This window comes from Acipenser ruthenus, chromosome 51, assembly GCF_902713425.1.
Source record: "Acipenser ruthenus chromosome 51, fAciRut3.2 maternal haplotype, whole genome shotgun sequence".
Taxonomy (NCBI): Eukaryota; Metazoa; Chordata; class Actinopteri; order Acipenseriformes; family Acipenseridae; genus Acipenser; species Acipenser ruthenus.
Genome location: NC_081239.1, coordinates 4,850,059 through 4,862,889, shown reverse-complemented (window position 1 = coordinate 4,862,889; position 12,831 = coordinate 4,850,059). Strand labels below are relative to the sequence as shown.

Sequence of the window (12,831 nt, the reverse complement as noted above, 5' to 3'; positions counted from 1 at the left end):
AGACAGAATAGAGAGATGGAGGAGAAACAGAACAAAGAGATGGAGAGACAGAAGAGAGAGATGGAGGAGAAACAGAAAAGAGAGATGGAGGAGAAACAGAAAAGAGAGATGGAGAGACAAAAGAGAGAGATGGAGCAGAAACAGAAAAGAGAGATGGAGAGACAGAAGAGAGAGATGGAGGAGAAACAGAAAAGAGAGATGGAGGAGAAAGAGAAAAAAGAGATGGAGAGACAGAAGAGAGAGATGGAGGAGCAACAGAAAAGAGTGACAGAGAGACAGAAGAGAGAGATGGAGGAGAAACAGAAAAGAGAGATGGAGAGACAGAAGAAAGAGATGGAGGAGCAACAGAAAAGAGAGATGGAATTGAGACACAAGAGAGAGATGGAGGAGAAACAGAAAAAAGAGATGGAGAGACAGAAGAGAGAGATGGAGTTGAGACAGAATAGAGAGATGGAGGAGAAACAGAAAAAAGAGATGGAGAGACAGAAGAGAGAGATGGAGGAGCAACAGAAAAGAGAGACAGAGAGACAGAAGAGAGAGATGGAGGAGAAACAGAAAAGAGAGATGGAGAGACAGAAGAGAGAGATGGAGGAGCAACAGAAAAGAGAGATGGAGGAGAAACAGAAAAGAGAGATGGAGGAGAAACAGAAAAGAGAGATGGAGAGACAGAAGAAAGAGATGGAGGAGCAACAGAAAAGAGACATGGAGAGACACAAGAGAGAGATGGAGGAGAAACAGAAAAGAGAGATGGAGGAGAAACAGAAAAGAGAGATGGAGAGACAGAAGAAAGAGATGGAGCAACAGAAAAGAGAGATGGAGTTGAGACAGAATAGAGAGATGGAGGAGAAACAGAACAAAGAGATGGAGGAGAAACAGAAAAGAGAGATGGAGTTGAGACAGAAGAGAGAGATGGAGGAGAAACAGAAAAGAGAGATGGAGAAGAAACAGAAAAGAGAGATGGAGAGACAGAAGAGAGAGTTGGAGGAGAAACAGAAAAGAGAGATGGAGAGACAAAAGAGAGAGATGGAGGAGAAACAGAAAAGAGAGATGGAGAGACAAAAGAGAGAGATGGAGGAGAAACAGAAAAGAGAGATAGAGGAGAAACAGAAAAGAGAGATGGAGAGACAGAAGAGAGAGATGGAGGAGAAACAGAAAAGAGAGATGGAGAGACAAAAGAGAGAGATGGAGGAGAAACAGAAAAGAGAGATGGAGAGACAAAAGAGAGAGATGGAGGAGAAACAGAAAAGAGAGATGGATAGACAGAAGAGAGAGATGGAGGAGAAACAGAATAGAAAGATGGAGGAGAAACAGAATAGAGAGATGGAGAGACAGAAGAGAGAGATGGAGGAACAGAAAAGAGAGATGGAGTTGAGACACAAGAGAGAGATGGAGGAGCAACAGAAAAGAGAGATGGAGAGACAGAATAGAGAGATGGAGGAGAAACAGAAAAGAGAGATGGATAGACAGAAGAGAGAGATGGAGGAGAAACAGAAAAGAGAGATGGAGAGACAAAAGAGAGAGATGGAGGAGAAACAGAAAAGAGAGATGGAGGAGAAACAGAAAAGAGAGATGGAGAGACAGAATAGAGAGATGGAGGAGAAACAGAAAAGAGAGATGGAGGTGAAACAGAAAATAGAGATGGAGAGACAGAAGAAAGAGATAGAGGAGCAACAGAAAAGAGAGATGGAGAGACAAAAGAGAGAGATGGAGGAGAAACAGAAAAGAGAGATGGAGAGACAAAAGAGAGAGATGGACGAGAAGCAGAAAAGAGAGATGGAGGAGAAACAGAAAAGAGAGATGGAGAGACAGAATAGAGAGATGGAGGAGCAACAGAAAAGAGAGATGGAGAGACAAAAGAGAGAGATGGAGGAGAAACAGAAAAGAGAGACAGAGAGACAGAAGAGACAGATGGAGGAGAAACAGAAAATAGAGAAGGAGAGACAAAAGAGAGAGATGGAGGAGAAACAGAAAAGAGAGATTGAGGAGAATCAGAAAAGAGAGATGGAGAGAAAAAAGAGAGAGATGGAGGAGAAACAGAAAAGAGAGATGGAGGAGAAACAGAAAAGAGAGATGGAGAGACAGAATAGAGAGATGGAGGAGCAACAGAAAAGAGAGATGGATAGACAGAAGAGAGAGATGGAGGAGAAACAGAAAAGAGAGATGGAGAGACAAAAGAGAGAGATGGAGGAGAAACAGAAAAGAGAGATGGAGAGACAAAAGAGAGAGATGGAGGAGAAACAGAAAAGAGAGATGGAGGAGAAACAGAAAAGAGAGATGGAGAGACAGAATAGAGAGATGGAGGAGAAACAGAAAAGAGAGATGGAGGTGAAACAGAAAATAGAGATGGAGAGACAGAAGAAAGAGATGGAGGAGCAACAGAAAAGACAGATGGAGTTGAGACAGAATAGAGAGATGGAGGAGAAACAGAAAAAAGAGATGGAGAGACAAAAGAGAGAGATGGAGGAGAAACAGAAAAGAGAGACAGAGAGACAGAAGAGACAGATGGAGGAGAAACAGAAAATAGAGATGGAGAGACAAAAGAGAGAGATGGAGGAGAAACAGAAAAGAGAGATTGAGGAGAATCAGAAAAGAGAGATGGAGAGACAAAAGAGAGAGATGGAGGAGAAACAGAAAAGAGAGATGGAGGAGAAACAGAAAAGAGAGATGGAGGAGAAACAAAAAAGAGAGATGGAGAGACAGAAGAAAGAGATGGAGGAGAAACAGAAAAGAGAGATGGAGAGACAGAAGAGAGAGATGGAGGAGAAACAGAAAAGAGAGATGGAGGAGAAACAGAAAAGAGAGATGGAGAGACAGAAGAAAGAGATGGAGGAGCAGCAGAAAAGAGAGATGGAATTGAGACACAAGAGAGAGATGGAGGAGAATCAGAAAAGAGAGATGGAGAGACAGAAGAAAGAGATGGAGCAACAGAAAAGAGAGATGGAGTTGAGACAGAATAGAGAGATGGAGGAGAAACAGAACAAAGAGATGGAGAGACAGAAGAGAGAGATGGAGGAGAAACAGAAAAGAGAGATGGAGGAGAAACAGAAAAGAGAGATGGAGAGACAGAAGAGAGAGATGGAGGAGAAACAGAATAGAAAGATGGAGGAGAAACAGAATAGAGAGATGGAGAGACAGAAGAGAGAGATGGAGGAACAGAAAAGAGAGATGGAGTTGAGACACAAGAGAGAGATGGAGGAGCAACAGAAAAGAGAGATGGAGAGACAGAATAGAGAGATGGAGGAGAAACAGAAAAGAGAGATGGATAGACAGAAGAGAGAGATGGAGGAGAAACAGAAAAGAGAGATGGAGAGACAAAAGAGAGAGATGGAGGAGAAACAGAAAAGAGAGATGGAGGAGAAACAGAAAAGAGAGATGGAGAGACAGAATAGAGAGATGGAGGAGAAACAGAAAAGAGAGATGGAGAGACAAAAGAGAGAGATGGACGAGAAGCAGAAAAGAGAGATGGAGGAGAAACAGAAAAGAGAGATGGAGAGACAGAATAGAGAGATGGAGGAGCAACAGAAAAGACAGATGGAGAGACAAAAGAGAGAGATGGAGGAGAAACAGAAAAGAGAGACAGAGAGACAGAAGAGACAGATGGAGGAGAAACAGAAAATAGAGAAGGAGAGACAAAAGAGAGAGATGGAGGAGAAACAGAAAAGAGAGATTGAGGAGAATCAGAAAAGAGAGATGGAGAGAAAAAAGAGAGAGATGGAGGAGAAACAGAAAAGAGAGATGGAGGAGAAACAGAAAAGAGAGATGGAGAGACAGAATAGAGAGATGGAGGAGCAACAGAAAAGAGAGATGGATAGACAGAAGAGAGAGATGGAGGAGAAACAGAAAAGAGAGATGGAGAGACAAAAGAGAGAGATGGAGGAGAAACAGAAAAGAGAGATGGAGAGACAAAAGAGAGAGATGGAGGAGAAACAGAAAAGAGAGATGGAGGAGAAACAGAAAAGAGAGATGGAGAGACAGAATAGAGAGATGGAGGAGAAACAGAAAAAAGAGATGGAGAGACAAAAGAGAGAGATGGAGGAGAAACAGAAAAGAGAGACAGAGAGACAGAAGAGACAGATGGAGGAGAAACAGAAAATAGAGATGGAGAGACAGAAGAAAGAGATGGAGGAGCAACAGAAAAGAGAGATGGAGTTGAGACAGAATAGAGAGATGGAGGAGAAACAGAAAAAAGAGATGGAGAGACAAAAGAGAGAGATGGAGGAGAAACAGAAAAGAGAGACAGAGAGACAGAAGAGACAGATGGAGGAGAAACAGAAAATAGAGATGGAGAGACAAAAGAGAGAGATGGAGGAGAAACAGAAAAGAGAGATTGAGGAGAATCAGAAAAGAGAGATGGAGAGACAAAAGAGAGAGATGGAGGAGAAACAGAAAAGAGAGATGGAGGAGAAACAGAAAAGAGAGATGGAGGAGAAACAAAAAAGAGAGATGGAGAGACAGAAGAAAGAGATGGAGGAGAAACAGAAAAGAGAGATGGAGAGACAGAAGAGAGAGATGGAGGAGAAACAGAAAAGAGAGATGGAGGAGAAACAGAAAAGAGAGATGGAGAGACAGAAGAAAGAGATGGAGGAGCAGCAGAAAAGAGAGATGGAATTGAGACACAAGAGAGAGATGGAGGAGAATCAGAAAAGAGAGATGGAGAGACAGAAGAGAGAGATGGAGGAGAAACAGAAAAGAGAGATGGAGGAGAAACAGAAAAGAGAGATGGAGAGACAGAAGAGAGAGATGGAGGAGAAACAGAATAGAAAGATGGAGGAGGAACAGAATAGAGAGATGGAGAGACAGAAGAGAGAGATGGAGGAACAGAAAAGAGAGATGGAGTTGAGACACAAGAGAGAGATGGAGGAGCAACAGAAAAGAGAGATGGAGAGACAGAATAGAGAGATGGAGGAGAAACAGAAAAGAGAGATGGATAGACAGAAGAGAGAGATGGAGGAGAAACAGAAAAGAGAGATGGAGAGACAGAAGAGAGAGATGGAGGAGAAACAGAAAAGAGAGATGGAGGAGAAACAAAAAAGAGAGATGGAGAGACAGAAGAAAGAGATGGAGGAGAAACAGAAAATAGAGATGGAGAGACAGAAGAAAGAGATGGAGGAGCAACAGAAAAGAGAGATGGAGTTGAGACAGAATAGAGAGATGGAGGAGAAACAGAAAAAAGAGATGGAGAGACAAAAGAGAGAGATGGAGGAGAAACAGAAAAGAGAGACAGAGAGACAGAAGAGACAGATGGAGGAGAAACAGAAAATAGAGATGGAGAGACAAAAGAGAGAGATGGAGGAGAAACAGAAAAGAGAGATTGAGGAGAATCAGAAAAGAGAGATGGAGAGACAAAAGAGAGAGATGGAGGAGAAACAGAAAAGAGAGATGGAGGAGAAACAGAAAAGAGAGATGGAGGAGAAACAAAAAAGAGAGATGGAGAGACAGAAGAAAGAGATGGAGGAGAAACAGAAAAGAGAGATGGAGAGACAGAAGAGAGAGATGGAGGAGAAACAGAAAAGAGAGATGGAGGAGAAACAGAAAAGAGAGATGGAGAGACAGAAGAAAGAGATGGAGGAGCAGCAGAAAAGAGAGATGGAATTGAGACACAAGAGAGAGATGGAGGAGAATCAGAAAAGAGAGATGGAGAGACAGAAGAGAGAGATGGAGGAGAAACAGAAAAGAGAGATGGAGGAGAAACAGAAAAGAGAGATGGAGAGACAGAAGAGAGAGATGGAGGAGAAACAGAATAGAAAGATGGAGGAGGAACAGAATAGAGAGATGGAGAGACAGAAGAGAGAGATGGAGGAACAGAAAAGAGAGATGGAGTTGAGACACAAGAGAGAGATGGAGGAGCAACAGAAAAGAGAGATGGAGAGACAGAATAGAGAGATGGAGGAGAAACAGAAAAGAGAGATGGATAGACAGAAGAGAGAGATGGAGGAGAAACAGAAAAGAGAGATGGAGAGACAGAAGAGAGAGATGGAGGAGAAACAGAAAAGAGAGATGGAGGAGAAACAAAAAAGAGAGATGGAGAGACAGAAGAAAGAGATGGAGGAGAAACAGAAAATAGAGATGGAGAGACAGAAGAAAGAGATGGAGGAGCAACAGAAAAGAGAGATGGAGTTGAGACAGAATAGAGAGATGGAGGAGAAACAGAAAAAAGAGATGGAGAGACAAAAGAGAGAGATGGAGGAGAAACAGAAAAGAGAGACAGAGAGACAGAAGAGACAGATGGAGGAGAAACAGAAAATAGAGATGGAGAGACAAAAGAGAGAGATGGAGGAGAAACAGAAAAGAGAGATTGAGGAGAATCAGAAAAGAGAGATGGAGAGACAAAAGAGAGAGATGGAGGAGAAACAGAAAAGAGAGATGGAGGAGAAACAGAAAAGAGAGATGGAGGAGAAACAAAAAAGAGAGATGGAGAGACAGAAGAAAGAGATGGAGGAGAAACAGAAAAGAGAGATGGAGAGACAGAAGAGAGAGATGGAGGAGAAACAGAAAAGAGAGATGGAGGAGAAACAGAAAAGAGAGATGGAGAGACAGAAGAAAGAGATGGAGGAGCAGCAGAAAAGAGAGATGGAATTGAGACACAAGAGAGAGATGGAGGAGAATCAGAAAAGAGAGATGGAGAGACAGAAGAGAGAGATGGAGGAGAAACAGAAAAGAGAGATGGAGGAGAAACAGAAAAGAGAGATGGAGAGACAGAAGAGAGAGATGGAGGAGAAACAGAATAGAAAGATGGAGGAGGAACAGAATAGAGAGATGGAGAGACAGAAGAGAGAGATGGAGGAACAGAAAAGAGAGATGGAGTTGAGACACAAGAGAGAGATGGAGGAGCAACAGAAAAGAGAGATGGAGAGACAGAATAGAGAGATGGAGGAGAAACAGAAAAGAGAGATGGATAGACAGAAGAGAGAGATGGAGGAGAAACAGAAAAGAGAGATGGAGAGACAGAAGAGAGAGATGGAGGAGAAACAGAAAAGAGAGATGGAGGAGAAACAAAAAAGAGAGATGGAGAGACAGAAGAAAGAGATGGAGGAGAAACAGAAAATAGAGATGGAGAGACAGAAGAAAGAGATGGAGGAGCAACAGAAAAGAGAGATGGAGTTGAGACAGAATAGAGAGATGGAGGAGAAACAGAAAAAAGAGATGGAGAGACAAAAGAGAGAGATGGAGGAGAAACAGAAAAGAGAGACAGAGAGACAGAAGAGACAGATGGAGGAGAAACAGAAAATAGAGATGGAGAGACAAAAGAGAGAGATGGAGGAGAAACAGAAAAGAGAGATTGAGGAGAATCAGAAAAGAGAGATGGAGAGACAAAAGAGAGAGATGGAGGAGAAACAGAAAAGAGAGATGGAGGAGAAACAGAAAAGAGAGATGGAGGAGAAACAAAAAAGAGAGATGGAGAGACAGAAGAAAGAGATGGAGGAGAAACAGAAAAGAGAGATGGAGAGACAGAAGAGAGAGATGGAGGAGAAACAGAAAAGAGAGATGGAGGAGAAACAGAAAAGAGAGATGGAGAGACAGAAGAAAGAGATGGAGGAGCAGCAGAAAAGAGAGATGGAATTGAGACACAAGAGAGAGATGGAGGAGAATCAGAAAAGAGAGATGGAGAGACAGAAGAAAGAGATGGAGCAACAGAAAAGAGAGATGGAGTTGAGACAGAATAGAGAGATGGAGGAGAAACAGAACAAAGAGATGGAGAGACAGAAGAGAGAGATGGAGGAGAAACAGAAAAGAGAGATGGAGGAGAAACAGAAAAGAGAGATGGAGAGACAGAAGAGAGAGATGGAGGAGAAACAGAATAGAAAGATGGAGGAGGAACAGAATAGAGAGATGGAGAGACAGAAGAGAGAGATGGAGGAACAGAAAAGAGAGACGGAGTTGAGACACAAGAGAGAGATGGAGGAGCAACAGAAAAGAGAGATGGAGAGACAGAATAGAGAGATGGAGGAGAAACAGAAAAGAGAGATGGATAGACAGAAGAGAGAGATGGAGGAGAAACAGAAAAGAGAGATGGAGAGACAAAAGAGAGAGATGGAGGAGAAACAGAAAAGAGAGATGGAGAGACAGAATAGAGAGATGGAGGAGAAACAGAAAAGAGAGATGGAGGTGAAACAGAAAATAGTGATGGAGAGACAGAAGAAAGAGATGGAGGAGCAACAGAAAAGAGAGATGGAGTTGAGACAGAATAGAGAGATGGAGGAGAAACAGAAAAAAGAGATGGAGAGACAAAAGAGAGAGATGGAGGAGAAACAGAAAAGAGAGACAGAGAGACAGAAGAGACAGATGGAGGAGAAACAGAAAATAGAGATGGAGAGACAAAAGAGAGAGATGGAGGAGAAACAGAAGAGAGAGATGGAGGAGAAACAGAAAAGAGAGATGGAGAGACAAAAGAGAGAGATGGATGAGAAACAGAAAAGAGAGATGGAGAGACAGAAGAGAGAGATGGAGGAGAAACAGAAAAGAGAGATGGAGGAGAAACAGAAAAGAGAGATGGAGAGACAGAAGAAAGAGATGGAGGAGCAGCAGAAAAGAGAGATGGAATTGAGACACAAGAGAGAGATGGAGGAGAATCAGAAAAGAGAGATGGAGAGACAGAAGAAAGAGATGGAGCAACAGAAAAGAGAGATGGAGTTGAGACAGAATAGAGAGATGGAGGAGAAACAGAAAAGAGAGATGGAGAGACAAAAGAGAGAGATGGAGGAGAAACAGAAAAGAGAGATGGAGGAGAAACAGAAGAGAGAGATGGAGGAGAAACAGAATAGAGAGATGGAGGAGAAACCGAAAAGAGAGATGGAGAGACAAAAGAGAGAGATGGAGGAGAAACAGAAAAGAGAGATGGAGGAGAAACAGAAAAGAGAGATGGAGAGACGGAATAGAGAGATGGAGGAGAAACAGAAAAGAGAGATGGAGAGACAGAAGAGAGAGATGGAGGAGAAACAGAAAAGAGAGACAGAGAGACAGAAGAGACAGATGGAGGAGAAACAGAAAATAGAGATGGAGAGACAAAAGAGAGAGATGGAGGAGAAACAGAAAAGAGAGATTGAGGAGAATCAGAAAAGAGAGATGGAGAGACAAAAGAGAGAGATGGAGGAGAAACAGAAAAGAGAGATGGAGGAGAAACAGAAAAGAGAGATGGAGAGACAGAATAGAGAGATGGAGGAGCAACAGAAAACAGAGATGGATAGACAGAAGAGAGACATGGAGGAGAAACAGAAAAGAGAGATGGAGAGACAAAAGAGAGAGATGGAGGAGAAACAGAAAAGAGAGATGGAGGAGAAACAGAAAAGAGAGATGGAGAGACGGAATAGAGAGATGGAGGAGAAACAGAAAAGAGAGATGGAGAGACAGAAGAGAGAGATGGAGGAGAAACAGAAAAGAGAGATGGAGGAGAAACAGAAAAGAGAGATGGAGAGACAGAAGAAAGAGATGGAGGAGAAACAGAAAAGAGAGATGGAGTTGAGACACAAGAGAGAGATGGAGGAGAAACAGAAAAGAGAGATGGAGAGACAGAAGAGAGAGATGGAGGAGAAACAGAAAAGAGAGATGGAGAGACAAAAGAGAGAGATGGAGGAGAAACAGAAAAGAGAGATGGAGAGACAGAAGAGAGAGATGGAGGAGAAACAGAAAAGAGAGATGGAGAGACAGAAGAAAGAGATGGAGGAGCAACAGAAAAGAGAGATGGAATTGAGACAAAAGAGAGAGATGGAGGAGAAACAGAAAATAGAGATGGAGTTGAGACAGAATAGAGAGATGGAGGAGAAACAGAACAAAGAGATGGAGAGACAGAAGAGAGAGATGGAGGAGAAACAGAAAAGAGAGATCGAGGAGAAACAGAAAAGAGAGATGGAGAGACAAAAGAGAGAGATGGAGCAGAAACAGAAAAGAGAGATGGAGAGACAGAAGAGAGAGATGGAGGAGAAACAGAAAAGAGAGATGGAGGAGAAACAGAAAAAAGAGATGGAGAGAGAGAAGAGAGAGATGGAGGAGCAACAGAAAAGAGAGATGGAGAGACAGAAGAGAGAGATGGAGGAGAAACAGAAAAGAGAGATGGAGAGACAGAAGAAAGAGATGGAGGAGCAACAGAAGAGAGAGATGGAGTTGAGACAGAATAAAGAGATGGAGGAGAAACAGAAAAAAGAGATGGAGAGACAGAAGAGAGAGATGGAGGAGCAGCAGAAAAGAGAGACAGAGAGACAGAAGAGAGAGATGGAGGAGAAACAGAAAAGAGAGATGGAGAGACAGAAGAGAGAGATGGAGGAGCAACAGAAAAGAGAGATGGAGGAGAAAAAGAAAAGAGAGATGGAGGAGAAACAGAAAAGAGAGATGGAGAGACAGAAGAAAGAGATGGAGGAGCAACAGAAAAGAGACATGGAGAGACACAAGAGAGAGATGGAGGAGAAACAGAAAAGAGAGATGGAGAGACAGAAGAGAGAGATGGAGGAGAAACAGAAAAGAGAGATGGAGGAGAAACAGAAAAGAGAGATGGAGAGACAGAAGAAAGAGATGGAGGAGCAACAGAAAAGAGAGATGGAATTGAGACACAAGAGAGAGATGGAGGAGAAACAGAAAAGAGAGATGGACAGACAGAAGAAAGAGATGGAGCAAAAGAAAAGAGAGATGGAGTTGAGACAGAATAGAGAGATGGAGGAGAAACAGAACAAAGAGATGGAGAGACAGAAGAGAGAGATGGAGGAGAAACAGAAAAGAGAGATGGACAGACAGAAGAAAGAGATGGAGCAAAAGAAAAGAGAGATGGAGAGACAAAAGAGAGAGATGGAGGAGAAACAGAAAAGAGAGATGGAGAGACAAAAGAGAGAGATGGAGGAGAAACAGAATAGAGAGATGGAGGAGAAACCGAAAAGAGAGATGGAGAGACAAAAGAGAGAGATGGAGGAGAAACAGAAAAGAGAGACAGAGAGACAGAAGAGACAGATGGAGGAGAAACAGAAAATAGAGATGGAGAGACAAAAGAGAGAGATGGAGGAGAAACAGAAAAGAGAGATTGAGGAGAATCAGAAAAGAGAGATGGAGAGACAAAAGAGAGAGATGGAGGAGAAACAGAAAAGAGAGATGGAGGAGAAACAGAAAAGAGAGATGGAGAGACAGAATAGAGAGATGGAGGAGCAACAGAAAACAGAGATGGATAGACAGAAGAGAGAGATGGAGGAGAAACAGAAAAGAGAGATGGAGAGACAAAAGAGAGAGATGGAGGAGAAACAGAAAAGAGAGATGGAGGAGAAACAGAAAAGAGAGATGGAGGAGAAACAGAAAAGAGAGATGGAGAGACAGAAGAGAGAGATGGAGGAGAAACAGAAAAGAGAGATGGAGGAGAAACAGAAAAGAGAGATGGAGAGACAGAAGAAAGAGATGGAGGAGAAACAGAAAAGAGAGATGGAGTTGAGACACAAGAGAGAGATGGAGGAGAAACAGAAAAGAGAGATGGAGAGACAGAAGAGAGAGATGGAGGAGAAACAGAAAAGAGAGATGGAGAGACAAAAGAGAGAGATGGAGGAGAAACAGAAAAGAGAGATGGAGAGACAGAAGAGAGAGATGGAGGAGAAACAGAAAAGAGAGATGGAGAGACAGAAGAAAGAGATGGAGGAGCAACAGAAAAGAGAGATGGAATTGAGACAAAAGAGAGAGATGGAGGAGAAACAGAAAATAGAGATGGAGTTGAGACAGAATAGAGAGATGGAGGAGAAACAGAACAAAGAGATGGAGAGACAGAAGAGAGAGATGGAGGAGAAACAGAAAAGAGAGATCGAGGAGAAACAGAAAAGAGAGATGGAGAGACAAAAGAGAGAGATGGAGCAGAAACAGAAAAGAGAGATGGAGAGACAGAAGAGAGAGATGGAGGAGAAACAGAAAAGAGAGATGGAGGAGAAACAGAAAAAAGAGATGGAGAGAGAGAAGAGAGAGATGGAGGAGCAACAGAAAAGAGAGATGGAGAGACAGAAGAGAGAGATGGAGGAGAAACAGAAAAGAGAGATGGAGAGACAGAAGAAAGAGATGGAGGAGCAACAGAAGAGAGAGATGGAGTTGAGACAGAATAAAGAGATGGAGGAGAAACAGAAAAAAGAGATGGAGAGACAGAAGAGAGAGATGGAGGAGCAGCAGAAAAGAGAGACAGAGAGACAGAAGAGAGAGATGGAGGAGAAACAGAAAAGAGAGATGGACAGACAGAAGAAAGAGATGGAGCAAAAGAAAAGAGAGATGGAGAGACAAAAGAGAGAGATGGAGGAGAAAAAGAAAAGAGAGATGGAGAGACAAAAGAGAGAGATGGAGGAGAAACAGAAAAGAGAGATGGAGAGACAAAAGAGAGAGATGGAGGAGAAACAGAATAGAGAGATGGAGGAGAAACCGAAAAGAGAGATGGAGAGACAAAAGAGAGAGATGGAGGAGAAACAGAAAAGAGAGATGGAGAGACAAAAGAGAGAGATGGAGGAGAAACAGAAAAGAGAGATGGAGAGACAAAAGAGAGAGATGGAGGAGAAACAGAATAGAGAGATGGAGGAGAAACCGAAAAGAGAGATGGAGAGACAAAAGAGAGAGATGGAGGAGAAACAGAAAAGAGAGACAGAGAGACAGAAGAGACAGATGGAGGAGAAACAGAAAATAGAGATGGAGAGACAAAAGAGAGAGATGGAGGAGAAACAGAAAAGAGAGATTGAGGAGAATCAGAAAAGAGAGATGGAGAGACAAAAGAGAGAGATGGAGGAGAAACAGAAAAGAGAGATGGAGGAGAAACAGAAAAGAGAGATGGAGAGACAGAATAGAGAGATGGAGGAGCAACAGAAAACAGAGATGGATAGACAGAAGAGAGAGATGGAG

At 42.7% G+C, this 12,831-nt stretch overlaps 2 protein-coding genes across 2 annotated transcripts; both read left to right on the top strand.

The window, feature by feature from the left end:
• Positions 1-495: 495 nt before the first annotated feature.
• On the top strand, positions 496-3,900 carry LOC131722731 (trichohyalin-like; the record flags this gene model as incomplete). The annotated part of the gene is made up of 1 exon (XM_059015750.1): positions 496-3,900. A coding segment is annotated over exon 1 (3,405 nt), but the record flags the coding sequence as incomplete, so codon positions are not given.
• A 186-nt stretch (positions 3,901-4,086) lies between these two features.
• On the top strand, positions 4,087-9,612 carry LOC131722730 (trichohyalin-like; the record flags this gene model as incomplete). The annotated part of the gene is made up of 1 exon (XM_059015748.1): positions 4,087-9,612. A coding segment is annotated over exon 1 (5,514 nt), but the record flags the coding sequence as incomplete, so codon positions are not given.
• Between the last annotated feature and the right edge of the window lie 3,219 nt (positions 9,613-12,831).